Source organism: Brugia malayi (genome assembly GCF_000002995.4).
Source record: "Brugia malayi strain FR3 genome assembly, contig: Bm_v4_Chr4_scaffold_001, whole genome shotgun sequence".
NCBI lineage: Eukaryota > Metazoa > Nematoda > Chromadorea > Rhabditida > Onchocercidae > Brugia > Brugia malayi.
In genome coordinates this window covers 5,696,718-5,724,451 of record NW_025062478.1, presented here as the reverse complement: position 1 = coordinate 5,724,451, position 27,734 = coordinate 5,696,718, and the positions used below count along the sequence as shown (strand labels likewise).

The window sequence follows — 27,734 nt, the reverse complement described above, 5'->3', positions numbered from 1 at the left end:
TTTTTTAAACACATTTATTTAAATGCTTGAATTTCGCTTTTTTAACGAAATATTGCTCACTGTCACTCAACAATAAAACAATAGACTTCTACACTTCTCTTCATCTTCCTTTTTCTCATTCTTTCTTCACTTTTTTGACTTTTTCTTACAGAATGATTACAAAATCATTTCAAAATCTTCAGATTAATTAAAAATTAGTGAAATGCAAAACCTCCTGTAAAGTTGTAGTAATTTCAATTCAATTAAATTGTACCATTAAAACTCTATTTTCTTTCGCTCCTTGCATTCCTCATTATCAGTTATTGATATTATAGATATCTAATCTAGTGGATGAAATGTTTTATAATACGGAAATGAACACCATTTATGGTGATAAATTGGATAATTCGTTCAATGATGGCTCATCCTCAGAATCTCACGATATTCATCCCATGAATCCCACTAATGTTATGTTCAAAGGACAACTTCAAAGTAATCAGGTGGTTCCATTATTTGATTTACTATTTTACCGTACCTTTATCACTTCATCTCCTTATTTATGAGAATGAGAAAATGGAGATGTTGATCAACTACATAATTCTATTTCATTTCCAAAAGGCATGATCAAACTTGTCTTAGAAGAAAAAAAATAAAAAGAACGATGCTTGAATGAATTTTTTATTAAATTGATAAATGATTTTAGAGTCTTTCGCATGATATCTGGACTTCATCCCGTCTTATATGTTTGATGTAACAACATTGTAGAAGGATCTTAAAGCTTCATTTTTTTCAAATACTATACTCAAAAAACCTGATAATTAGTATAAAATTCTTCTTGAATAGCAGAATAAGAGAAAAATATCACTCTTATGCATGAATGAAACTAGAATACATCTCAATAGTGACCTTTTTTGTAAGTAATAGTTAACTGAACTGCTTATATAGAAGTAATGGATTGAATTTCATAAAACGAAATCTTCATGAACTGTAAATTTGGCTTTTCGCGACTTTTCATTAAAATAATATCGGTGCTAAAGAGCAATGATAAAATGATGTTGTGTAGAAATGCTGCGCGGTAAGTACTACTACACTTTAACACTCACTTTTGCATGCCAACTGTTCTCTGTTTCTTTACAAAATCAAAAATTCTAAATATCGATGCTTGACATTTCTTTAGTTTATACAGATGTGCAACTTCGTGCTAGCCTGTTTACTGGCACTTACACGATTAATCACTACTTTAGTTGCTACTAACTTAAAAGTAACAATATTCTTTCACTGACTATTTTTGATAATCCTATGGAAGAAATAAAAATATCGCGTAAACTTATCAGCCGTATTAGTTGTGCCAACTATAAATCCTGCATCAGAATATAGCATGGCTACCACTGAGTGCTGTTGATCGACTGGGTGTAAAAATTATTACCTGTTCTATTTAACAGGAACTACAATATTACATATTTGTATCATTTTACAAATCCTTCAATTGAGCTTCTAAAGTCAATCTATCCTTTCGTTCTGCTCCTCACTGCTAAAATTATTTTTAGTTGCAAGTAATATCAATATTTTTCTAGGAAATATTGGAAGGTCACTGGTTGATCTTTGATTTTCTTCCACGAATACTGTTCAATTCAAAATGTTTCATTGTTTTTGTAACTTTTATATGCCTTTCTTTTTTCTATTTTTCGGTACAAATATTTGGTCTATCTGTTTTGTATCTAACTGTTTCATCTTCAAACACTTCGTATACCTGGTCAAAGCAGTGATTTTATATTCATTGTTTATGTCGTGGAATGTACTGACTGCCAGATATTTTATTTTGTCTCAAAGTTGGGTAATTAAAAAGCGTAACGAAAGATATAATATAATTATAAAACACTAAAATAATATCCAAAACCACCTCAAAATGTAGGATGAATAACCGTAATGGAGGATGGTTAGTTTATATACAGAACTGAACTGACCAGATATCCGGCAGAGGACGTTTAAATGATGTGAAGCAAAGATTGCTAACAAAAGGTTTTTTGTTGTGTGAGAAAAAGGAATTATCATAATGGCTTAAATGATCTAGACATAGATTAGTTACAAATGTGAAATTACCAGACATCTGGCAAAAGTATTAGAATTTGAATGTAATTTAAATGGATTTTTGAAAAATTAGAAATAAGCTCGTTATGATTTTGTTATGACTGCAGTAGATTAATATGTGAACATAACGCGACATGAAAAACCTGTCTGTCAGTAAAATTTGAAATTCTCAAGTTTGAAATATTTGAGCTTAAATTGTTAATGAAAAGAGAAAAACTAATCGATGTGCTACTAATTTAATTTTGTTGCAAAGCATAAAGTGGCCGAAATCGATACAATCAGGCCTAGTTTGCGATATCAGTATTATTGAGCTTCACATTAATAGGAAGTTGTTTTCAATCAAAAACTTATCCATATTCATGATATGAATGTTCATTGTTCGAGTATTTCTTTTCAAAAACTTTGATTATCAAAGTCTCAATGTTTGATTAAAATCTATCTATTTCACTCTAAAATAGAATTTCAGCTTTCTCTAGGTGTTACTATAATTTTGAGCCAAATTGCTTATTTTTAACAAGTTTTTTAGAAATCACTTGGTTGGGGATATCCTTAATTTCTTCTACCTGAATATTTGATTCGTTTACATTTTATTCTGTCCTTTTACATTTTCTTTTTAATTGCATTTTCTTAATTTCATCATATCTTATTTCCGTTTCAGTCGTTCTTTTTTGGATGACCCAATAAGTGATTCAGCGATATTTAGATAATTATCAGAGACGGATATCACATCTACTTTTTGCAGGTCAATGAAATGGTACTATTGCCGTCGTTGATGACCGCTGTCACCGCTAACTCTGCTAAAGTGATTTCAACCACTCTATGTCGATAGCTTTTCACGACTTCTATGCTTTACTCCTCTCTCTCAACTGCTCTTCCCCTCCTTCTTCCTCTGTCTCCGTTATGCCGCATTCTTTCATCAGAATATTTTTTCAACTTCTCCAAATCGTGGGAATGTGTGCAACTGCATGCAACTTTTCCTCTAATTTCAATTTTAATCATTTTTGTTGTCGAGTCGCTCCCTTCCCTGCAAGATTTTCTCGATCCATACAATGTTGTATTCTTCAAATATGATCGCTTGTAATTCACTTATCTATCTGTTTCTTCGCCATCTGCCAGAAGGGAGAGAGAGAGAAAGAAGAGGGTAATCACGGAAGCTTTCCCACTGCTCCCGCAGCTCATGGATTATCACCTTATCTTACCTACTTTTTGTCATGTTTTTCCTTTTTACATTCAGTGCAGAAAAAAAAATGTTCTTTTTACTTATTCATTCTCCTTTGCGCCTTTTATCATTTATCTTTAATTATCCAAAAACTGCACTGCACGAAAGATCTTTGCAAAAAACCTTTAATGTTGGGTTATTGAACGATAGTCTTTCTAGAAATAAGCTTTCTCTTCTAATTCCTTCTATCCTCACTTGTCACAATGTTTAATCTTTCCTTTTTTGCTGTAATCTCCCCAAAGATAAATCCTTTTCTTGCCAAATTTCAATTGCTGTCATTGAGATGATCGCTTGTTCATTTGTAAACATTCCGTTCTTTTTTCTGCACTTGCAGCAGCGGATGTCTCTTTACTTCACTCATTTTTCTATCTCATTTTTGCAAGCGCCACATTTTGGACTTCTCATGCCCTTTTGCATCTCTCTCTCTTCCCTTTCGCCCACGCGTTACTCTCCATCTTTAATTTAAGTATGAGAATAATATTACGAGAGGTATTTGCAATCATCCGATAAGCACTAAAATTTAAGCTACAGAGGACTATGAGCTAAGTTTAAAGTGTATAGTCTTCGACAAGTTACGATGTCCAGTTTTATTCTAAATTGAAATAATTCTATTCTTCTTTTGTAATTAAAGCTATCTTAAAGTCGTCTCGGAAATATTGAAGTAACTGTAGTGAGTTATTTTAATTAGAAATTACTGTTAAATTGTCAAGCTATTTGTCTGTCTCAGTTCATAACAAACCATTATCTTAATACTTTGTCCATAACAGTAGTATTTGACCGCACCATAATTTAGTCATCATGGCAATAGATTGCTTAGAAATGTAGCGATAATGACCTTTACTTTGTCATTAGTTGTAACTAATCATTTGACGAATGACTAGCTTGATACTTCATTTTCCTCGCATTTTCGACAATATAAAAATTCTGGTAAAAATAGAAAAAATATTTGAATATCTATAACTTTTGTGCTTCCATTATATCTATCCCATCAACTCCTACTTTCAAGTACTTTGCTATTTTCTTTATGCTCTCCGACAGCTATGATTACGATTACCAGAAGAACCCTGTTAAAAAACAAGTTTTCGAAACACATTGTTCATTTTTAGAGTTCATCATGCTGAATTTCTTTTTATCCAGAAGTAATTCCTTTTTTATTCCCTTTTCCTTATTCCTTATTCTCCTTATTCACTTTTTATAAGACCAATTAAATTATGCATTCAAACTTCTTAAAATAAATTAATCGTCGTACTGTTTAGATGGAATCAAATACTCTGTTTTTAATTTCAATTCAGTCGATTTTTTCAAGTACGATTCAGTAAAAATGATGAAAATTCAGTTCTCACGATGAAAAAAAAATGAAAAAAATGGAGAGAAAAATGCTGAAAGCACTTTTTTGCTTATCATGCATTAGCTGTGCAAATGGGGCGTGCTTTGAATGTCTAGGCTTGTGGCAATATTTTATTAGCACCAGAATTTTTTTAGACTGAAAAATATAAAGCAATGAAATTGTTTTGGACAAAAGTACAAATGCATACGAATATGATGTTGTAAACAAACGAAAAGCTATATGAAAAAACTTCTAATACGATTCTGACGCAAATATTTTGGATGACACCATGAACTGAAAAATAACCATCGAATTTGTTAGCAGCATTCCAAATGAAAAGCTTTGTTATCGAATCCTACGGCTCGTACTGCTTAAACACTCTTGAATTTCAAATAAAGTTAGTAAGATTGGCATGAACTTCACACTAATCAAAGTGATACATCAAGCTTTATTTTCGATAAACAAAAATGTTTTCAAATCGATAAGAAGCCACAAAAACATCTTCATTTAGTGTTCTGTTAACTAACCACCTTATCATTGTGTATTGTTACTGATAAGGCGTAATTACTATAATCTATATATTTCATACATTCTAGTAAAAACTTTATCTCTGGTTCTTTTGAAATATTTACGGCTCAGAAATGTACTAAAAAGTGCATTCCAAATCCTTCTTATTTTACAATAGATTAAAGGTATGACAATGGCGTTATTGATAATTTTATATTACTTAGATGAAAATAAAAATAAAAAATAGCTAAGCAGCAGTGGGACAAGTATTTCTCTACTCGACCTTTGATCGTCAACATTAATAAAAATCGTTTGCAGCAAAAATGAGCACTTTTATTTTTTGTTTTTCTCGTTCATTTGACAATATTTCTGACTCACTGACTGCTACTTCACTCCTCATTCATTTAAAGTTTTCAAAGGACTTCACTCCTTCATTTCTTTCTTTTGTTATCTCACTTTCTTTTCTTGCAAAAAAATCCATAAATTTGAAAATATCCAAAAAAAAAAGCTAATGTTCAAATATACGTAAACCAGATTTGATATTTGTGTTTAAGGAATGATAATAGCTGGATATTGAAAGCTTTAAATATTGTCTAATAATTCTAAATAAGTGTATCTGTTGTATATTAAATAAAAATTAAGTAATTAGCACTTTATTACATATATTTATGACAGATCTGAGCATTCCTATGGAAATTAAATTGAAAGTTCTTTTAGTCTTTAAACAAGGTATAAAATAGCCGAAAAAATATATGTAGCTATGATAAACTTTTTATGCCGAAATTGTAAATAATTATTAAAATGTCATATAATTGAGCGATTTTATTTATAGATAAATCAAGGAACTTACCAAGACATTTATAATTGTGATATCGGATCCACACATGGTACTTTTCAAATGTCTTATGGAGAACTTAGAGGAACATTTGTTTCAGCACCCTCAACCATTGTTTCTGTAAGTTGTTTTAATTAATTATCTTGATCATGATGAAATTATATTTCACCGGAATTTCTGAGCAACGAGTTAATTTAGGAAATGCAAAAGGCAAAAAAAGCCTGCTTATTCTTTCTTTCGCTTTTCTTCAATCTTTGTGTTGAATAGGTACATACAGAATATAATTTCTATTTGCTAACTGATATTTTTAAATAAAGTTTGGCCGTTCTTACATTTTCATGTCTTTGACAGATCAGTTTTCCTGCTTTTTTCCAAGAAATTTTCTTAATATTTCCTTAAATGATTCAAATTTTATTTTTAATGAAGAACGGAAGTTGTTAACAGATAACTTTTCTTTGAAGAGAAATTCATTACTGCGTGATTAACTGAGATCTTATTGCAAGTTTTTAGCAGTTGGCCATAATTGGATTACTCTCATATACTAAAGAATTTACTTCGGTCGAATAGTCATTAGGTAGGTATTTGTATGTTGCACAGAATCCATCAGTGACATTCATTAAACAATCATTAAATCAGTGGTAACACATTCTTGAACTATTCATCTGGTGTGTGGTATATCGTAGCTTTCCATGTAGTCTGATGATAAACTGCGATAATCAGTAAGTATTTTGGTGATAAAAAACAAGTTGTCTATTTTATATACTTGTCAATGACGTATGAAGAGAATGACGAGAATGAATTGTGCACTTTTTGACAATGTTTCCAGCTGTCGCCTTTCTATATTTTCCCTTTTTGTAGATTTTTTCTTAATGATTCTCAAGGAGAGTTTTTTCATTTTCTTTCCATTGGATATTGAATATTTTGGAAAAAACTGAAGGCAGAATGTAAATGCATCAAAGGTTGCAAATGTCAAAGCAGTTTTAAAATTATGAAAATTTCTACTTTGCATTATTAACACATCAGCACTAAGTTAATCATTTGAATTCACTGAGATGACAAGATGATAAGATGAAGACAAAAATGGAAAAAGTTTATGGAGAGATTTGTGTGGAGAAGAAAATTGGTCTGATTGATGATAGTTTTCATGAAATTTGTGGCGAAAAATTTGTTTTATTTTAATAGACTTTTTCTTATTTCTTGTGTAGAACTTTGACAAGCACCTCAAAGTGCAAGTAGCACGCGTCACTTTATAGTATTTTTCTTTCCTTTTTAATTTTGATGAGGTTTTTGCAAATTTCTTCAGATAAGAATGATACCATTTAGCTTGGATAGAAATAAACCTGTTGATGGAATTCAATGTTTCCGTAATTATTAGAAAGAAAAATTAATTTTTCAATGCTACATTAATTCCAGAAATTTCTTAGGATTTCTTTTCCTAAGTTAAAGAGATTCAGAGTGTGGAAAAAGAAAACAGGTAAAATCTAAAAAAAACATTTTATACATTTTCTATATAATTTCAGGTTGATTAAATATTTGAAATCTAGTGATTTATTTATAAGCTTCATTTTAGGATATGTTGAAGCAAAATGGTGGTGAGATATTGGGACCGTTGGAGATTGATGTCTCAGAAATGGCTACTACTACTATTGCATACGGCTGTGACTCCAAAAAATTGGAACGAGAAAGTCCTGAATCTTTGCGTCATAGGTGTCGTCCGTTTTGTTCTTAAATGGAAAAAAATTTCTAATTGATTCCATAAAAAAAATGTCTTTCAGATTACTATATACTTTTATTAGCAATTCGTTCAGCGATAAGTTTCAATTTTCCAAGTTTGAATGTATTGATTGGTTAAATATAATTCATCGACTACTTTAGATTCTTATTCATCAACTACTTTAGATCATGATTTTCACCTAATGTAAATCATATTTAACTCAGTCAGTTTTAGATTTAAATGTGTTAATAAATTAGAATTTGAAGGAAACTAATTTTACTGAAAAACTTCCAAAAAAGAAGCTAATTAAATGCATGTTAGAATGGCATTAAGTGATGGAGCGGTAATCGCAATGTCTTCGGGAGCAACACTGATATCAACCGCAACATCAAGTAGTGGTGTTGCTGATAGTTCCAGTACCGTTTGTCCAGTTCAGCTGAATCGCAAGAGTAAGGGAAAACCGGAGAATGTATGTCAGTTAATAAAAACTGCTGGTCAAAAAACGTCGATCGGATCCAGAGCTCCGTATGAGTAAGTTTAGTGTCCGCGTTTGTTATGAACCAAGTTAAAAGACGGAATTTTCCTTGGGCAGATATTCCGAATGAATTAGTAGCTGTATTAGTATTTCAGGAAAAAAACGAAATAGTAAGGTAATCAGTCCAAGATATTAAGTTTATGGGAATAACTGATCAATATTGTTATCAATTTTGGAAAGGACTAGCATGTACTACTTTATCATTCTTTGTGATATTCCCATGCTGTATTCATTCTAGTAATGTTGTCCATTAACTGATTCATAAAAAATTTGATAGGTTTTAAGTTATTTTGTAGTTTAGGAAACCTGTAATAATAAACAGTGTAGTGAGTAGCCATTAAAATTGAAATTTATGTAAATTCAAGTCGCTTGAAACAGTTTTTTTTTTGAAAAGCTCAAAATTACAGGGCAAGTGAAAGAACATTACCGAAAGGCCGTTCGGTCAGTGTAACAACATTTGGAAATGTACATGATTGCAGTGGTGGTGGTTCTGGTAGCACAATCGCAAATGTAGCGATGTCCCTGAAACAGTTCGCATCACAACTTCGATCACCGCGATTTTATGAACCTGTCACAAATTTAAAATGTTTTGTACCATACACACCACCACCCATGTTGAGCCCAATGAGGCGAGGCTCGGGGCTATTTTGGAAGATTTCGCAGAATTCATCACCATCAAAGGTATTTATTTATTATTATGCAGCACTCAGTTTTCTAGATGTATTGATTTTTTGTTGCGATAAACCTATGCATCTAATTTGAATATAAAATGTTTAATTCTTGAGTAACGAGGATGCAGATGGATTGTTAAAGCAAGATCTGATCTTCCTTCTTCACTACAAAGCTTTCCGGACTTTATTATCCCATTTGAAATATGTAGTTCACGTTTCTAATGTTGTCGTTTGTAGATTAGCATGCTGCAATCATCACAAGGAAATAATTTTGACAAAGCAGGAGGTGAGAATATTGAAGTGTCATTTTATATTGCCATATTGTAATTATCTAATTTATGATAAGGTGTTCTTGAAATATCACATTTTTTTTTATTTTTAATCTTTCCATTTTTGCTTTTTACCCAGAAATCGAGCACATTTGCATTTGCAGCTATTATTTCGATTTAGTGCTGTACAAAACAGAAATTGTTAAATTCAAACAAAGAACGGAAAACTTATAAAATCGTGCTATTTTTGGCTATATCATAACCACAAAACGAATCACTTCGCACAATCGAAGTGATGAACTATTATTGTACAGAATGTTCCTCTCATTACGCGACCTAAGCCTTGCGAAGTTTATTGTCTAAAATGCGTTAGTAAATTCCATTTGGATATTACAGCTAGCGATAGTCGCCATGAAAGTGAAAGAGACGAGGAACCAATTGGGAAACGTTTACGACGTTGCATTAGATCAACATTACAACCGGTGAAGGAAGGTCCTGCAGATGAAGAGGAATCGGGAATTCGAACACCAATTCGGAAAAATGGACTATGCTATTCATCGCAGTTTTTCGATGTGTGTTTATCTTTTTTCTACAAATTTCTAAAGACGCAGTAGAAAATGAAATGCAGTTTATAATGTTTTTTTGTCCAAAGAGTTGGATTAGAAAACGAAACGCTAAAAATCATATATTGATTGTTTCAACTTACTAAAGCAATACTAGTTGTTCTAATGAACCTTTTTCATTTAAGAAATTGGAACCATTATTTATTGGATTTTTTTTTGTCATCCTTCTTGTTTCATAAAAATCCGTACGAATTTGTTCATATGCAATTTTTTGTAGGCCAGACTACTGCATTTGGAAGCCTTACGAAAAGAATCGATTATCCCCTGGAATAATTCTAACTCGTCGGGTATACCTTCTGGTGCAGCAAATTTATCCTCTCCGAGGTAAGCAACGACTTAGTTTTTCAAGTTTTTCATTTTAGAAATGTATCCTTGTACAATATGTTTATGGTAGAATTAAAGAATTCATTTTATATTTGATTTTCGGTTTATTCAAATATTACCTAACATAGTAAGTGGCTCCCATATTATAGCTGTAGAGTGAAAATATGTGAATAGACTGAAAAATCAACACAAAATCCAATTATTGACATAATCAGTTATATATATATATGATATAGTTAGATATGATATAATCAGTTCTGGAAGGTTATAAGGTACCTGTGATTTTAGTTTCATTTAGTTACAAATTTATGAAAAAATTTGCATTATTCGATTTCACTATGTATTGTTTACTCAGTATGTTTACTATCTTTGCACCTTTTTATTATTATTAACCGTCGAAATAAATCATTTGGGCACATTTTCACAAGAAATTTAATATGATAATGCTTGGTATTTGCTTCCAGAAAATTATCGACTTCATCCGATGGTGATGCTTTAAGAAAGGCTTCGTCATGTTCCGATTTCGGCGAAGAAATTTGCGTTGCTCCAGAATCCGATGCTGTGCCGTAAGTCATGAATTAATTTTTAAATTATGTCAAGTTATATCATGTTTAACATTCAGGTTTTATTCTAATTCAAATTTCAGAATTTATTTCCAGTCTGCGAGAGGTCTGTTCTTGGGTTATTTTATTACTTATAGACATATCAACTGTGGACGTGATTATCAAGTAAAGGTAAAAAAATGGGCTGATCGAGCGATAAGCGATGAAGAACGTGATGCTATACCGGATCGCGATGATGCCATTTTCGATTGTAACGTCATCGATCATCTGGACGATTCTGCTGGTATTTGTCTTTTAGTTTGTAATTTGTAATTCGATTCTACTGTCTTTTAGTTTTAGAAGTTGTGAAGAAAGAGAATGCTTATTGAGTCAGTCGACAGTCTCATCTTCAGAATTTTCTTGGTATTTGTCCTTTTGTAGTAACAGTACAAAAACTGCTGACATTTTTTTTTTTCAGTTGAAGCTTATGAACTGTTAGCTTATAGCAAAGCGGTACCGCGACCAGGTAGGAACAGAGAATTGGCGCTACATTTACTAATGGAAAATAAGGTGCATATGCTTTGAATATTTCTATAGAATTTTCATTATTGTTCAAGTTAATTATATATGCTTTTCCTCAATATTCTCAGTAATCCAGTTCTTCTCACCATTATCAATACCACATTTTTTCCTTCAAATATTAGTATTTTTGTTCATATACTTCTTAAGGGGAATATTCAAGAAGCTGTTTTGGATTTAATGCGGTCAGATACACTAGACTGGAGTCAGTATCCGATCATTTACAATTCCATATACACTGATACAAGTTCTTGGACGCCTGAGGAAATCAGTTTCTTCCAAGATGCCATTTACAAAGGCGAGAAAGATTTTCATCAAGTAGCATCAGATGTTAGTTTTACCTCATTAAATATACTGAGATTCCAAAAATATATTGGAATTTTTAACACATATATAATGCAAATTTATTTTCATGAGACTGTCTCCAGAAAGTAGGTAAGTGCTGATGAATATATAACCAGTTCAAACTCAGAGTTATATAAATAGCAATTATGATATAGCAACATAACAACTATCGTAAATCTTATTGTTTTTTATAATTCTTCCATTTCTATGTCATATTTTTTCATATTTATTCTTATCATTCGTGCACATTGTAGTTAGGTAATAAAACAGTGAAGCAATGTGTGGAATTTTATTATATGTGGAAAAAAGCATGCCCTGATGACTATCGAAAACTAAGAAATTTGCGACGTAAACGTCAATTGTTGGAAATTCAGCAACAGGTAATTTGTTTTTTAGATGCTATTTCGCGTTTACGCGTTTTTTAAAATGATATTTCCAAACACATCAAAATGTTTTATTTTTCATTCTCACTGTATTAACGTTCATCTATCAATTATCTGAACTAAAAACCTTTCAAATTTCAGTTTTATTTTTTGCTTAAAACTTTATTTAGCTCGATTTGATGGAAAGTTACAATCTGCGATCGAACAGTCGACCAGTCGAAAGTGGAGAATTGTCAGGTTCAGAAGAAGGAAGTGATCTATCTGCGATTTCTCATGATGCCGAGTAAATCTAAATCCTTCCTTTGGTTTTTTCATAATATAGTTATTACAAAATCTTAGACCTGTAAGTGGTATATTTTAAAGTTAAAAATTTGGTTCTGGAAAGTTGTTTATACTGCTAACAATCTACAACTCTAATAGCAATTAAAAGATTTCACAGAATCAGTGAATATGGGAAAATAGGAATGAAGCAATTTTGCGAGAAGTTGATGTCGATAAATTATTTTTGACTTGTATTTTTTACATTAATATATAATCTCCGGAAAATACTTTATTGATGACAGATATACTGCAGACTTTTGGTTTTTAGCATGGTTTTGGAATTTTGATTTGATTTCAGTAAGATAAAAAGTGGACATTCGGATAGGAATATAAGTTGTTCGGCAATACCACGAAACTACTCAGTGGCAAGATTCGGAGAACTGCCGCATTCCACCGCCCCATCGTCCATGGTTATGGGAAATAATGATACATCTCGATCTTTCCCCCAGGTAACACGGCAGTACAAAGTTCATTAAATCTCTCTGTTTCAGTGCACAGTCAATCAGGCACAAGTTAGTTATGTCAGAAAATCATCAGACCGACTGGATAAGGTCTAGCCCAGTCAGTCAAATCTGAGTTCTAAAATTTCCAGTAACCAAGCAGAATCTTTGAATTAAAGAACAGTATAATTTTCAAAGTTTTTGTAGGAAAAAAAGACGACTCCGGTATCAAGGCTTTGTTGATAGGCGGTTTTAGAAAAGTGCAACCTATCTCATTTTTGCATTGTATCTCTTATAAGCAGTTGTGAAGCGCAAGCTTAGTTTCTGTTCGCAATAATCGCAAAATCTTGGAGATCACATGATGTATAAACAGTAAAATATTTGGTCACATTCTTTTTCTTGCCAACCTTTCGTCGCCTTTTTTGCAGTTGCATCGAACACCTGTCAAAAAAGGTGCTCAACCGGCAGCTGATGGTTTCTTCCATTGCCGCCTTTGTGATAAATACTTCGAGAAGGTAAATTCATGTTTGTATAAAAAATTTGCGATTGTTTTGGAGCTATCCTCGCATTAAGGAGATTCCAGTGATAGAGTCGTCGAAAGTTAAGTCGTCGCATTAAAGTGATTCCAGTGGTTAGAGTTAAACTATACTTTGATAAAACTCGAGTATTGTGACCTTTTTTTTTTTTTGGTTTTCGTGATGGAATTTAAGACTTTTTTCTTTTCAGGTGAAAAGTTTGAATGCCCACATGAAATCTCATGCAATGAAAGCCCGAGCTGAGGCGGAAGCGACACAATCACAGCTCAATTTGCAACATCATGATAATAGCACTAAAATAACTAATGTCAACAACATTCTCGAGAAAACAATGTCAACAAAAAATTCGCCAATGACGGATTCAATGTCATTTGTCCATCATCATCAGAAAGAGCAACAACAAATCTTATTAAATACTGATCCACTGAAAGCCACTGTCGAGAGACCAACTATGCAAGTAACCAATAATTTTCCTGCTGTTTCAACTACAACAACTATTGTTGCTTCAGAACCGCACCCATTTGGTCCTGTTATTGGAAAATCAGGAAGTGGAGGAAGACTTGGTCAGGATCTATTTGTGCAAACATCTTTGATACCCGAGCATCATCAGTTCACCCAGAATACCCTGATGTCTGGTTCATTGGGTCTAGCAGCTCATCAAGCTCTCAATCAGTCTCTTACTGCTGCCAGCGTTCTCAATCAATTCCCACAAGCACAAGCACTGCAGTTTTTGAACAATTTTCAAAACCCAGCCATAACTCATTGATTTGCAAATTTTCTGAGTTCTCATTTGTTAGCTCTGTAACTGATGGCTTTCGTTTCGTTTCTTATTTTGCTACTGGTCATTTTGCCTCTTTGATTGTTTAAATAGTCTTGTAAAAGTGTAATTCCCTTCAATTTCTCAAAGTTTTTCAGAATGAAAACAGGGTCGGATAACCCTGAACATTTTATTATAGGTGTAGATTAATATTCTCTAGAAAAGATCTTGTAAGAGGAGAATGAAAGTGGTATACTTCATGGAAATTCTGGTAATCTCGAAATACATTTCAATGTCCAAAAGAACGATGTAATCGATTATGTTGAAAAAAAATGATCATACAATAGTCAAGGCAAAATTTTCTAACTCAAATTTCGAACGAAAAAAAAAGTAAAAATAAAATTCTGCCGCATAGCGAGAAACAAAAATCTTAGATGTTTTTGAATCTGTTGTCACTAATAAGATCTCTTTCAGAGAGAATTAAAAATGAAATATTCATTGTACACATAATTTCCTTTCTTTGTTCAAAAAATTCTTAGTTTCTTTTCTTAGTTTAATTCAAATTAGAATTATGAAAAATCTAAAAATTATACGACAAAAGCAAGATTTTATAGCACATAGTCTTCATTGGCAATATAAATCAATTCCGCAATCCAAGCAATGGGAATTTTCGGGGATGCCTGTTTGAAATTACTTTTCTACTTCTAAATAAGGTATTATTAACATTTACTAACTACATCTGTGATGGACGTCAGAACTTATTAATTAACATATATACCATATAAGGGAGAAAAGTTACACTATTAGTAGTAGGAGCACCCTGTGGAAGAAGCAGTCAACGGAAGGATCTGGTTTTCCTCAATTTGTTTTAACCAGCATAATAGCATCTGCCAAATACAATATGACTTTAATCCAAAGATGTTCGTTGGTCGATGACAAATTCGATGACACAAATATGCTATCTGTTTAGATTTTCAGAGACTAATTCATCATGTTCATGTTCTTTTTTGAATTTGGATCGAAGTTTATAGAGCGATATCGATATATATATATCACAAATTCTTGTATTACCTAGTAAGATTTGTAATATCCGTTTAAAGTAAGTCTAGTCTGTGTAACCAGTTAATCCACCTGACAGCGACAATCATTTTTATTTATATCATGTTTTTGCTTTTTACGAATATTTGTTTTCTATAATATAGCAATGATTTTGATTTAGACAAGATATTTTTTACTTTTGCACAGCTGCTACTTTTCACTGTTCATAAATTAGACTGAAGTGTCCATGAGATACTAGCTGACTGCTTCCATCCAAACTTTTTGTTATTGTTTACCCTCCTACATGCCTCCGTATTCCGAATATAAAGTACTGTCTGCATCAAGTTTTTGTTGAAATATTCTTCAATAGCATACTTCGGGTTCAGATTTATTGTAACAGTATCTCAGGTTTAATTGATATTGTTTACTCGCTAAAATCGGCTATTAGCACTTTTTCTATTAGATCACCTCATGACAGTGCGAATCCGAATACAATTGTTTCAAATATGGTTGAGAAAAGTACAAGAAAAAAGAGATATGTTTATAATAAGATAAAAAAGTACCATAATTTTCTGTTTAATAGTTTTTCTTGAAAGGTTCCTGATTCTTTTTTTTTAAAAAAAAGACTAGAATTTGCCATGTTCAGTACAAATTTTTACAATTTTACTTCTGAAATGATTCTTCTAGTTGAATGAGGAGTATTATTTTCTCAGTACTTTATTAATTTGTGGAGAATTTGATGTAATAAATTTATGATATATGTATCAAGTCATCTATTCACCTTTTTCTATGCAAGTTTCCAGAAACTGTGTTACCTCATCGTTATTGTTAATATCTTTATATTCGAGCTTTTCAAAAAACTCAGAGCTTCTTTTCTTCTAATCAGTCCCATTTTCTTCATTCTTTTCCCCAGAATACAATCATTTTTTTAATTGTAATGGAAAGAACTAATATTTTACATAAAAATTTTTTCCCATTTTCTAACCAAATTAAACTCTTGACAATATTTCTGCGTGGTTTGTTTGTTTATTTTATTGTCGCTTCAATGAAATGTTTTTGTTAAAACGAGTGGGATCGTCGTCAAACCAACCTTACATTAGTATATAATTCGTAAAAATATGTCTTATTACCGGTTGGCATGAAGTCAAAACAAGTTTAAATAAATGAGAAATGAGATGAATGAAAACTTTGAATTGAACTACTTAAACAAATGATTGTTCGCGAAATCCATTTTGATTCCTAATTGAAGACTTTAAAATGACTTTTAGCTTGGATATGAAGTTGCTTTTCTTTGAGCATCAATGATTTATTGGTATTTTCATGTCGGTACATATGAAAACACTGTTCCTTCCATAATAATATTTTTTATCTGAACTAGTCATGCACTCAAATGAGCATTCAATAGCTTAACAGTTTATTAATAATTCTGAATAAATTTGTATAAGTTATATATTATATTTTAGTATATAATATAGTAATATGTAGTAACAATATAATATTAATATAACAATGATATTAATATAATATAATATAGTAATAATCTAATATAATAATTTGGTATAATATAATAATATAATTATTAATATAATATTAATATATAATGAAGTATATAATATATTAATATAATAATAATATAATAATGGTAATGATAATAATAAGTAACATAGTATAATACATCTTAGTACAGTACATAATACAATGTTAGTATAATACATAATATAATATATGATATTTAACTGTAATATAATAATATAAGATAATATATAACAACATATAATATTATATTATATAAATTATAATGATATTAAATTTATAACACAATAATGTACAACGTAATATAATACACAATAATATAATATATAACACATAATACATAATATATATAATACTATATTATATAATTTCTAATATAATACTATTATGTAATAAATAATAGTTTATATATAATACTATATTATTATGTTTACTATTACACTACATTATATTATTAGATTATATCATGTATATTATATAATATATATCACATAGTGTATACTTTATATTAATATATTATATTACGTTGTATTATTATATTATATATATTACACCGTATTAATATTAATATTACTACTACTATTATATTATATATTATAGTATTATTACACCATATTATATTATATCATTATTTTATATATTATTACATTAATATTATATTATATTATAATATAACATAATATTCTTATATTATATTATAATAATATTATCGTATTATTATTTTATTGTTATTATATTAATTATTTTATTTCATGTTATAGTATATTATATCACATCTGCTACATTTCAATCACTGCAAAGCCCCTGACTGTGGGAAAAAGCTGATTACTCCTCAGTTTCATTTTGTACTATTTTCTAATTATAAATGTATTATAGCTTCATCTTGATTAATAACAGTGATATTGTTATTTTTAGGATCTATACGCCAGTTGCATACGTTTCTGATTTTATTTGATTTTACATCAGATCTATCAAATATTATGCAATTTACATGAAAATTTTACAGATATGTGGTGTTATCTACAATTTACATCGTCGAGAATACTCGTCAAAAAAAGATTGAAGTTTGTTGAAGTTTTTGGAGGAATAAGCGTCCTGAAAAATGAAGAATTCAGATGTTTAAATAACAAATGCAATTTTGGAATCATTTCACTATATCTGTTAAGTTAAACCAAATATATTACATAGTGGATAGGGAAGAGTAAACGTTTTTGGAAAACTTAAAAATAATTGCATACTGATGGATCTCCAGTGATGGCAATAATTTGGTTCGTGTCAGGCGGTATATTCTCATCCTCTATAGATACTGCTTTCAGCTCTATGCCTTTATTACGGGCTGTTCGACTTGCTTCAGTTGGATTATCCTAGAAAATGCGCATAAATTATTCATTAAAAATTATGCAATTGAGAGCAACAGGATTTAAAAAAAGAACTGGAAGCAATGAAGAAACTAGTTAATGGTAATCGGTGATAGTATATTAAAGTGACTAAGTCAAGAAATGTGCTTTAGTTTCATAGGATATAGCAAACTAGAGAAGATGGAGAGTAAGAAACCAAGATAGAAAGTAAAGTCGTATCAACACCTGTGAATGTCCATCTGTGAAAATAATTATCATTTTCCTAGCATCTTTCCTTGCACCAAATTTCTCATTAAATTCATTGGTTGCGTAATAAATAGCTTCACCAGTACGTGTTGTACCACCATTTGATGGTGCTCGTTGCAAATCTTTGATGGCATTTTCTGCCCTGCTATGTTTACGTAAATGAAAAAGAGTACGTGCTCGTTTGGGACCGGAATAATATATTGCTGCCACCTTAAAAACGATTAGGTTCTTGTTTCTCAGTACTTTCTCAGCTTTCGGTCATAGCAAGTTTGTCCCTCAAATGTCTAATCATAAAACTTTTCAAAATATTGAAGTATTATTTACTATGGAGTGCAAGCCAAAATTTTGTTCAGATTCTCAAGTTTATCAAGCATTAAATGGTTGGGTTAAAACTTTGGCTAATTTTAATGAAAAACGAACATGTACAGCTGTTCGGTTAAGGTCTAAGGATCTGATGAGAATTGATACATAATCAATGTAAATATCGCGCTTATCTGACACTCCGCCAGAAAAATCCATCAAAAATACAACGTCAAATAAACATCCTGTATGTAATGTTTTCCACAGCAATGTTTATTTTGCATGAAATTTATTAAGTAATGTTTACTGCCGTTGCTTTATAGAGAAAAATAGTCATGTTTCTCATCATTTGTAAACTACTTCCTAGTGGATCAAATCAATGGAAGTGAAAGATTGGGAAATTGAATTAGTTTCAATAGAAATAATTCTGGAAAAACCTGGTTTGATATTGACTACATCTTTAGTTGATGTAGTAGACATTACTGCTGAAGAAGAAACATTAGCAGTTCTGACAGAAGATGCACTAACGAAATGAATTGGTCGAAAAGCAAATTCAGAAAGGGTATCACCTTTCGGTCTCAAATCTTGAAAATGTTTTTTAGTTTTGGGAACATTTCTTTGCCTGCAAAGAAAGAATAATGCATGCTGTCGAAGAGGAAAGGAGTAACTTTAGGGAGGAAACGAATTGTCTTATTACTGATAGCAGCGACTAAATAAATATATGATATTGATTTGCAAGTTGCAACTTACCCATTTATTCGATGTTTGGTGATAGCTGTCGCTAATGAAGTTACGTTTTTTTTAATGAAGGAACTTTTCAAACCAAAGCACTCACTATACGGTCTCAGAATATTCCGGGAGTTATTTAGGAAATTTGTATTTATTATAATATGTGATGTGTCATTGTTAACAAGAAGTAATAAGCCTTGTCTGAAATTATTATTAAAAATTGAATTAAAGATAGTTTCATATAACTGACACTTTCTTTTCATTATTAAGATTATATTTATTGATATGACTTTAAATCTTCCTATTTTAAAACATCTGTCGGCTAGAATTGCAAACTGTAAATTGAAGACATTGAAAATAAAGTATAGGTAATCTACATGTTATGCAGCCTTGAAGCAGTTGCAACAAACAGTTGAACATTTGGTTTAGCAACGAGATTTGCAACGTTTTGCTTCACTTCTTCAGAATCTCTGCAAACATAAATATGTTTTGTTTTATTTTTGTTTAATTCTCGTCTACCTTACATTATTTTAATAATGCACATTTTAAGAAATGCATGAAAACTAAAACTTAGCTTCTTAAAAAGTAAAAAAAATACCTCTGCTAGAAAACTTTTCACAAAACAAGCCCTAGAATTTAAGAATTCCGGCTATTTATTATTATTAATTTTTGTACATCTTTTCTGCCCCATGCATTGATTCCTTCATCGATCACAGTAAGATATTAATTAAGAAATCATTCAGTGACTGAAGAAAGAATAAGTAGAATAGAAAAAAATGACTCAATTGCTCTTAATTAAAATAAAAGTTTTCAAAAAAAAAAAAATTAATTAAACGGCAATTTCCTTGAATGTTTTCATCCCCATAAATCTAATTTTTTTTATTGAAAAGGCTGGTAATTTATTTCATTTTGTGATTTATTTGGATGTATTTAGCGATCTCATTTTACTGGATGCAATGAAATGGATAGATAGTAAATTTTGCAAAAAATTGAAAGCAGACTCATTTAATTGCTTAAAGCAGAAAGCTTGATTTAGTCAGGTTAAAATACAGGCATTAAAATTTCATAGAACTGATCATGCAAGCTAGTATAAGTCTGCATTTTTTTTCTTCGGTTTCTTCTACTTATTACTTAACGATAGTTCTTGTATTATGACTTCATAGAGTCTCAAACATATATATTATTCAAATTCTTGTATTTAATGTTATAGTGCCAGTGATTAATGATATCACCTGTAGTAGCCATCAGTGATTATAAATACTAGTAGTAACAAGCCAGGTCGGTGTTGAGGGAAAAACTCTTGAAGTACGATACCGAGAGCTCGCCCCGTATCTGTTGTTCCATGAATGTGAGGTAAGTTCTGGATCACTTTTTCCATATCATTGTTTGTCTGCAGTTTTAAAATAAGAACAATTAAAAAAGTGAAATTTAGCTGAAACTGTCAGATAAAGGTTCCATTTTGAGGAAAAAGTGGTCTTTATAAAAACACATTTTCCGACCTATTACCTTAATTCGGTCGAAAGGATATCGTAACCATTTGGAGAGGATTGTTTTGCTACTAAATTCCAAAATCGCTATCCGATGTTCTTTTTTATCGATATCAAACTGTTTTGCTATATCACTGGCCATATTAGTCATTTGCTGAACAATTTTCCAAAAAATCTCCATATCAGTTTTTCAGTTATAAGTTTTTTAATTCATTTTTTTATGAAACTATTTTTTTTTTTTTTTTATGAAACTATAATTCATTTTTATGAAACTATTAGTTAATTCATTTTTTTATGAAACTATTAAACTACTAACAGTAGAAAAGGTGTTAGCTGTTATTGAGAAAGAAGAGATCACTTATGTATTTTAATATTTCTTTCTAAAAACTTTAAAGCAGAAGAATACCATATTAATCCGTTTTTATCCATGTTTGTAAAACATATTACCTAATTTTTACATATTCTTGTTTTTTAAACTTGGAATTCCAATCAAATTGTTAAAATTGTTATCCAAAGAATTTACAAAACCTTGAATTGTTGTTTGACACTTCCAGAACCATCCAGAACAAAAATTATATCGGCACACGGTTTGGAATACTCGATTGCTTGCAATAGAAAAATAAACCAAAAGCACTGTGCTGATGACATCGTCATCTATACGCACCGTTCAATGACAAATTATTTTTTTCCTTGATTGATAGAATAATAATAATAATAATAAATTTGGAAAGATTTACTTTCTCGAAAAGAATGAATATCTGTTAGAAATAATTTGCAATACATATCATAACAGCCAACCCTTGCTATTATTATGACATTTATGGTAGTACGAAGTGTAAATCATATCACCACGGATTTTGCGAAGAATAAATTTGGATCATCGCTTATATTATATTCTTAAAAATAAGACTTTACCAAACATTCCGAAATCCAAAAAAAATTAATGAATACCATCTCAACTATCACGACCCGCACTTTATCTAGTTTCCGCTTCGCCCTTCCGCCTTCTTTCTACTTTGAATATTAAGATAGTGAAAGGAAAAAGTAAATGAAAAGAAAAAATCGTCAATTTCCTGTTTTCAAGTAAATTCCCGCACTACTATTCACTTTTTTCCTTGATATATCTAAATCCAAAGTCTTTATCAGTGACATTTTCCCATATTTTCCAACCCCTTTCCAGTATCACACTATTACTGACATCCTTTTCATCCTTTCACTTCACCATTTTACCAATTTAAAAGCTGTTTTTTTCGGCATTCTTTAATATCTCAGGATTACTAAGAAAAACTTCGGAAATTCTTTTTTATGCTATTCAACTGAAGATGTATCGTATTTCTTGTATTTGGTTGGTTGCATCTGTTAAATTTGTAGATCTTTTCTAATCACAACAAAAATGGACATTCCAAAAACCTGGAATTTGGGACTGGTGAAATCCGCCCTCAAGAGAAATGAGGCAACTGGAATTGGAGCCATCGTTGCAGCTTTGTAGATTAGTAATTTAATTTTTTATAAATCCTGTTGCGTCTAAAAACTTCCAACCAGTCGTAAGCATGACCGAACCCTCCACTAAACTAAAAGTGAACTTTCAGTTATTAAAATAAGACTAAACAAAATAACAGACCAAAAATGCTGGTATATAATATACTATAATCCATTTAATGGAATTATTTTTTCAAAAACTAACATAGTGGTATATACTTAACAATGTTACTATTACTATTGAACTGATATGATGCATTTGAGTTCGTATATGTCAAGAATTTCTCGTAATTACTCAGTATATCAGGGAAAAAAGAACTTATCGGTTGTAAAGAAACACTGAATGCAACACCATAAACTTTCTGCAAAAATCAGCAAAGGATTATGCACAAGAGCTTTTAATAGTACTACTGATTAAACTTATGAGACTTCAGCATACAATCAATGGCGGTTAGCATTTGGAAAACATGCGTACAATTATATAAAAAAATTTACTTCAGCTAGACAGAAATTTTAATATGAATTTATAAGTTGGGAAAACAAAACTCCATAAAAACAAATTTCAAATAAACCATTCTTTATGAAAGCGATGATATTGCGAAACTATGTGATGAAATAACGATAATTTTAATGCATTCATGCCACAATGATAACATTGTTTTTTAGTGACCACAAAGTAGGAAAGAAATTGACATGTAAATACTTTTCGCAAGAACTGTAACTGGTTTTTATAATCATGGATCAGTAACATGCTTAAAAGTAAACAATAATTAAAAATTCGTTTTCGCATTATAAGAATGGAAAAAGATGGTAAGACAGAAAAAAGGGATTGAAAGAGTTCTTAATGAACCGTCTACTGAATACAGCATTTCTAAACGATAAAATATGTGATATGTGACTTGAAAAACGTCATAATTCTCACCAAATCACAATGTAAAAACTCTCCAGAAAGCTTTAAAAGACTATTGAATTTGATTAGGAAGACAGTAGAACTTATAAGCAGTTAAAAACCAGCTACTAGCCACTCCAACAACCGTCCCCCCAGTGTTTTCGGAATTAAAATATGACAAGATAAACTCACCTCCAAAACAGCCATCTCATGAGTTTTTTTTTATCTCTAATAATAGAAGTTAAATAAACATTTAATTAGCTGACAGTATCGAGTCTCGACAACAGGAAAAACTAAGGAAAATTCCGAAAAAAAGCAATCCAATCAGGAAGAAAAGTAAAAACAAATACAAAAACTCACATCACAGCTGAATTAATGTAAGAAGAAATGTCTTTTTAACGAAAACAGTAGAAACTGAAAAGTAGCTCGAAGAAAAAGGAAAATAAAAATAATATTCTGGACGAAAAGTTGAAAAATGTATCTTTTGATTGTTTAAAAGATATATGGAATAGATAATAGTCATCGCTGAAAGAAGAAATGTATTTCAACTTTCAGCAACAGCCACCACTCTTCTTTTCATTCACAGGTTGAGATCCCCCTATGCGCACTGATGGGCCTGTACCAACTTGTTGGATTGGACCCATTCGGTTCTTTATTTCAGATGCCATTGTTAAAAAGGCCTAAAATTGACTGATAGTATTATTTGTAATAACAATTGATGTGAGAATACAGCACGAGTAACAAAACTGTGAAAAGAAAAATTGAAAAGTAACGGTCTTTTTATCCAAAAATTAAGGAGAAATTTCTAACAGTAGTTTAGAGTTTTCAAATGTTCCTATCTACATTAGTAGAAAATCTACATACCGAAAATTCAAAATCAGGTATTAATGATGCATGGTTTCAACTCATTTCAAAAGTCAAAAGTTGTACAACTGGAAAAATATCACTCTAAACGCTTGATCCCAAAACAAAAAAAAAAAAAAAAAACTAAACTGTCAATCAGTTTTGACAAGTATTATCGACATTATTAACTGACTTCTTATAGATCACTCTATTTATTTCAAATAATTGAATACTCAGCGTAATCAGTATGTAGTAAATACGATGAAAAGAAATTAGCCTACCTGTTCAACATTAGTTGATGATTTAGCGGATGTTTCCAAAAACGGAATTCCCAATTGATCAGCATATTCCTACAATAAAATCAAATCTCGACTTCATTTATTGAAGTCAAATCAATTATATGAAAATACACAGTCATTACTTTTGAAAAATGCATATAAAAAATCATAATTAGTTTTGCAAATCTCACACAGCATAAGATACGTTTCCACTCCTCCATTTTTTTTGCTTTCGTCTGCACTTCTTTTAAACTCTACCTCACCAATGCCTGCTAATCAACCTTTCTAGGCTCACAAGCGCTTTTGATACAATTATTACTAATTTTACACAATTAATAATACAATTGATTATACTTCATATATTTTTCAATAAGCAGAACCTAAAGCCTTTTGAGTTAAAAAGGCAGAAAGCCTTCTGAGTTGGAATAGTTACAGAAAAGCTTGGAATGCAGTAAGCAACAGAAAAAATGCAGCTCGATAATTCCCAATTCGGATAAATTGCGATTTTAATTAAAGGAAACGTTATTTTTGCGCATTTTTTATAGCTCTGTAAAACAGTCATCTTATTTATATTATTAATAAATAAAATATCTTATTCAATGTTTTTAAGAGTAATATTTCTTTTCCATTCACAAACAGTCCAAAAAAAACTTTTAAAACTGACTTTAATATATTTTCGTCACAAACGAGTCTTAGGAAATTGGGGTATTAAAATAAACACAAAAAAGTTTTCATCGATCTTATTTTAGGCATGTCTGTACATATCGGACAATTGGACTTTTCATCAACAGTTAGAATTTCATGCAGTAAACATCAACTGTTGAAAGACTATAGCATATCAGCAGTTGAAATATATTGAATTTTTTCAAACATTGCATAATGCTAACGTAGCAATTTGATCTAATGAGCTAGTCAAAGAAAATAAGTAGTTTTTAGAATTTCAAAAACGTACATGTTTTGTAGTCAAAATTCAAGATTTTGTGAAAATATTTAACGCTCTCTACAAGAGAGTAAAGCTTTTAATTTCGAAATATTTTACATGTACCCCTTTCAATGATGATCGAAGCAACCTGGAATTTTTCCAAATGCTAAGAATAAGTGTATTAAGCAATAACTTATGCACCTTGTTCAAAAGGGGAAAAGTGCTCTAAAACAATAAGAAACTTGAATATTAAATATATGCCAACATAGAATTCTAGTGCTACAAACAAACAGTTGTTATCAGCAATAATTACAAATGAATAGTCGAAAATAGACAAAAGTCAAAAAACCTACCACCTTGAAATAAATTTGAACTAGAATAAATTACTGTATATATATATAAAACTTATATTAGCACCTGAATGTCGAATATGCTGTATCTGAGGTATAACGATTCATTTTTTTTAGCTTTTTTTTAGCTAGTCAGTTTCTTCAACAGTATTTTTCGTGAAATGTCAAAAGAAAACGAGAAACCTTAGCAGCGCTATGCTCGACCGCCCTTCTGATTATTAAATCACACTTATTCCCAACAAGCAATTTATTGACATTCTCGCATGCATACCGATCAATCTCTTGTAACCACTGTTTGACATTATTGAATGACTCCTGTAATAAATGTGTATGAAAAGCTCATTCACAGATCATCTCATTAAAACGTCTTTATCACAGGTCTTCGCTTCCAACGATAGCAGTAGGGATGAAAGTGGACGTTTAATTTAGAAAAAGATAAATTTAAACAACCGATCATTTGTGCTGAGTTATTTTCTGAATCTAAAAGAACTTTAAAATAAACATTGAATAAAGTAACCTGATCGGTAATGTCATATACAACGATGATACCGTGAGCGCCTCTATAATAACTGGAGGTAATTGTACGGAATCGTTCTTGTCCTGCTGTATCCCACTGTAAATAATCTGTGCCATATATTTATGAGCTTTCTAGGTTTAGTTATTGGAACTCATATTTTCATCAGGAGAGATTAACCAACTCAAACAAAATTTTGAGGAAGGCGTTTTGTTGGGATCAGACACTGAGATGAAATATTATTCATACCAATATATATTGAGATTCCACTGCACGAATTTTCGGTGAATTGGTTATGAATTCAATAGAGTGAAATACTTACAATTTGTAGTTTGATGGTTTTTCCATTCAAATCGATAGTGCGAATTTTCTGCAAAAAATTTTTAATATAAACTTCAAAATATTTGAAACACTTCGTGCATGCATTTTTTTTCTTTGCAACTTGCTGAAAAAAACTACAGTTCAGAATTTTCAACACAGAAAAGAAATTAAAAAGTAACAACACACACACACAAAAAAAAAGAAAGAGTATATCACTGTGTTACAGAAGTTTCTTTGAGAAAAGAGCATTGAAGAACTCTAGTTATGAAATTCACTTCATATAGAACAAATGCAAAAGGTATAGAAAACTAAAACCAGTTTTTTCAAATGTAAACACGATAGCTTTCCTTCAAAACTCTTTCGGTCAACATATGTTCTTATTACATTTAATTGTGAATAGAATTTAGATCCAACAAAGGCATTATTCTTCAACGATGTCATCAGAACGGATGTCCAACACGCAGTTATAAACAAAAAAGCATTATATCAATATCCCTGGACGTATATCAAATTTTCTTGCACTATAAAATAAAATTTTATATTTTGAAGAATGTAACTCTTCACTGAAAACGATGCCAGTAGGCGAACGATACAACAAATTAGTAACAGCAAAATATACTACAAGCAAACATGCTAAACAGCATTTAAAATGCCAAAATTATTTATGACTGCTAGACATACTCCTGCTCACGCCATAATAAACAAATAATCATGTTATCTTCATTTTTACCTTTACATCGGGACAAGGAACCTAATTTCCTTAAACCAAATAAGAAATCCTCCATTTCTTATTGCAGTGTTTTCTTTTCATTTTCTTTTTCTATTTTTCATTTTCATTACTTCATGGGCTACAGGTAAACCAATTATCTCAACCAGTGATTCAAAGTTGTTAAAAAATAGGAAAGTTGAATGAATCTAACCAAAACTACAAGGTCAATTTGGAAATAGAGTATTTATATCGCCCCAACTAAACTAAATGACCGATTATTAGTCAAATTTTGCAAAGGAATTACTTTCATTACAATTAGCGAGTGTGTGTCACTGAAATCAGTGAGAGACAATGTGGCCTAAATCACTTCAAGTAAACAATAACTAACGAAATCCACTCCTATAGTTGAAATGTATGATTCGGTATAAGTATCATCAGCAAATCTGAGCAATAAACATGACTTTCCAACACCAGAATCACCAATTAGCAGAAGTTTGAACAGATAATCACTGAAAATATAATCCTCACATTACTGATGTTAATCCTTCTCAATTTATAGAAAGCTTATATGTAAAATACTTGCTCGTGATCAAACTTGACGTTCTCATTAAAAATCATGAGTGCCAATACAACTAACTTATCACATTTAATTATGAACTGCATTATTCTGCTTTATAATGTCAAATTAATTTGTAAACAGAGATGTCCAAAACTTACTATTCGGGATTGATCGAAACCATGATT

At 30.8% G+C, this 27,734-nt stretch overlaps 3 protein-coding genes across 3 annotated transcripts; 1 reads left to right on the top strand and 2 right to left on the bottom strand.

Annotated features, from left to right (window-relative positions):
* Nucleotides 1-335: 335 nt before the first annotated feature.
* Bma-saeg-1 (Uncharacterized protein) lies at nt 336-14,003 on the top strand (the record flags this gene model as incomplete). The annotated part of the gene is made up of 17 exons (XM_001901907.2): nt 336-479; nt 5,953-6,075; nt 7,526-7,662; nt 7,991-8,200; nt 8,612-8,885; nt 9,113-9,161; nt 9,541-9,716; nt 9,985-10,091; nt 10,556-10,657; nt 10,792-10,937; nt 11,112-11,203; nt 11,363-11,542; nt 11,812-11,937; nt 12,111-12,223; nt 12,560-12,710; nt 13,130-13,216; nt 13,428-14,003. 17 exons carry the CDS (start codon nt 336-338, stop codon nt 14,001-14,003), a joined length of 2,793 nt encoding a protein of 930 aa, XP_001901942.2.
* A 3,582-nt stretch (nt 14,004-17,585) lies between these two features.
* Bm2462 (Uncharacterized protein) lies at nt 17,586-21,333 on the bottom strand (the record flags this gene model as incomplete). Its single annotated transcript, XM_043081769.1, has 10 exons — nt 17,586-17,660; nt 17,804-17,929; nt 18,149-18,379; nt 18,590-18,714; nt 18,907-19,091; nt 19,220-19,399; nt 19,576-19,668; nt 20,431-20,588; nt 20,705-20,839; nt 21,214-21,333. The coding sequence occupies 10 exons, from the start codon at nt 21,331-21,333 to the stop codon at nt 17,586-17,588; spliced, it is 1,428 nt and encodes a 475-aa protein (XP_042937703.1).
* Nucleotides 21,334-23,604: 2,271 nt separating this feature from the next.
* On the bottom strand, nt 23,605-27,730 carry Bma-rab-1 (Uncharacterized protein; the record flags this gene model as incomplete). Its single annotated transcript, XM_001901909.2, has 7 exons — nt 23,605-23,733; nt 24,178-24,246; nt 25,630-25,761; nt 25,964-26,059; nt 26,283-26,330; nt 27,379-27,499; nt 27,708-27,730. The coding sequence occupies 7 exons, from the start codon at nt 27,728-27,730 to the stop codon at nt 23,605-23,607; spliced, it is 618 nt and encodes a 205-aa protein (XP_001901944.1).
* Nucleotides 27,731-27,734: the final 4 nt, after the last annotated feature.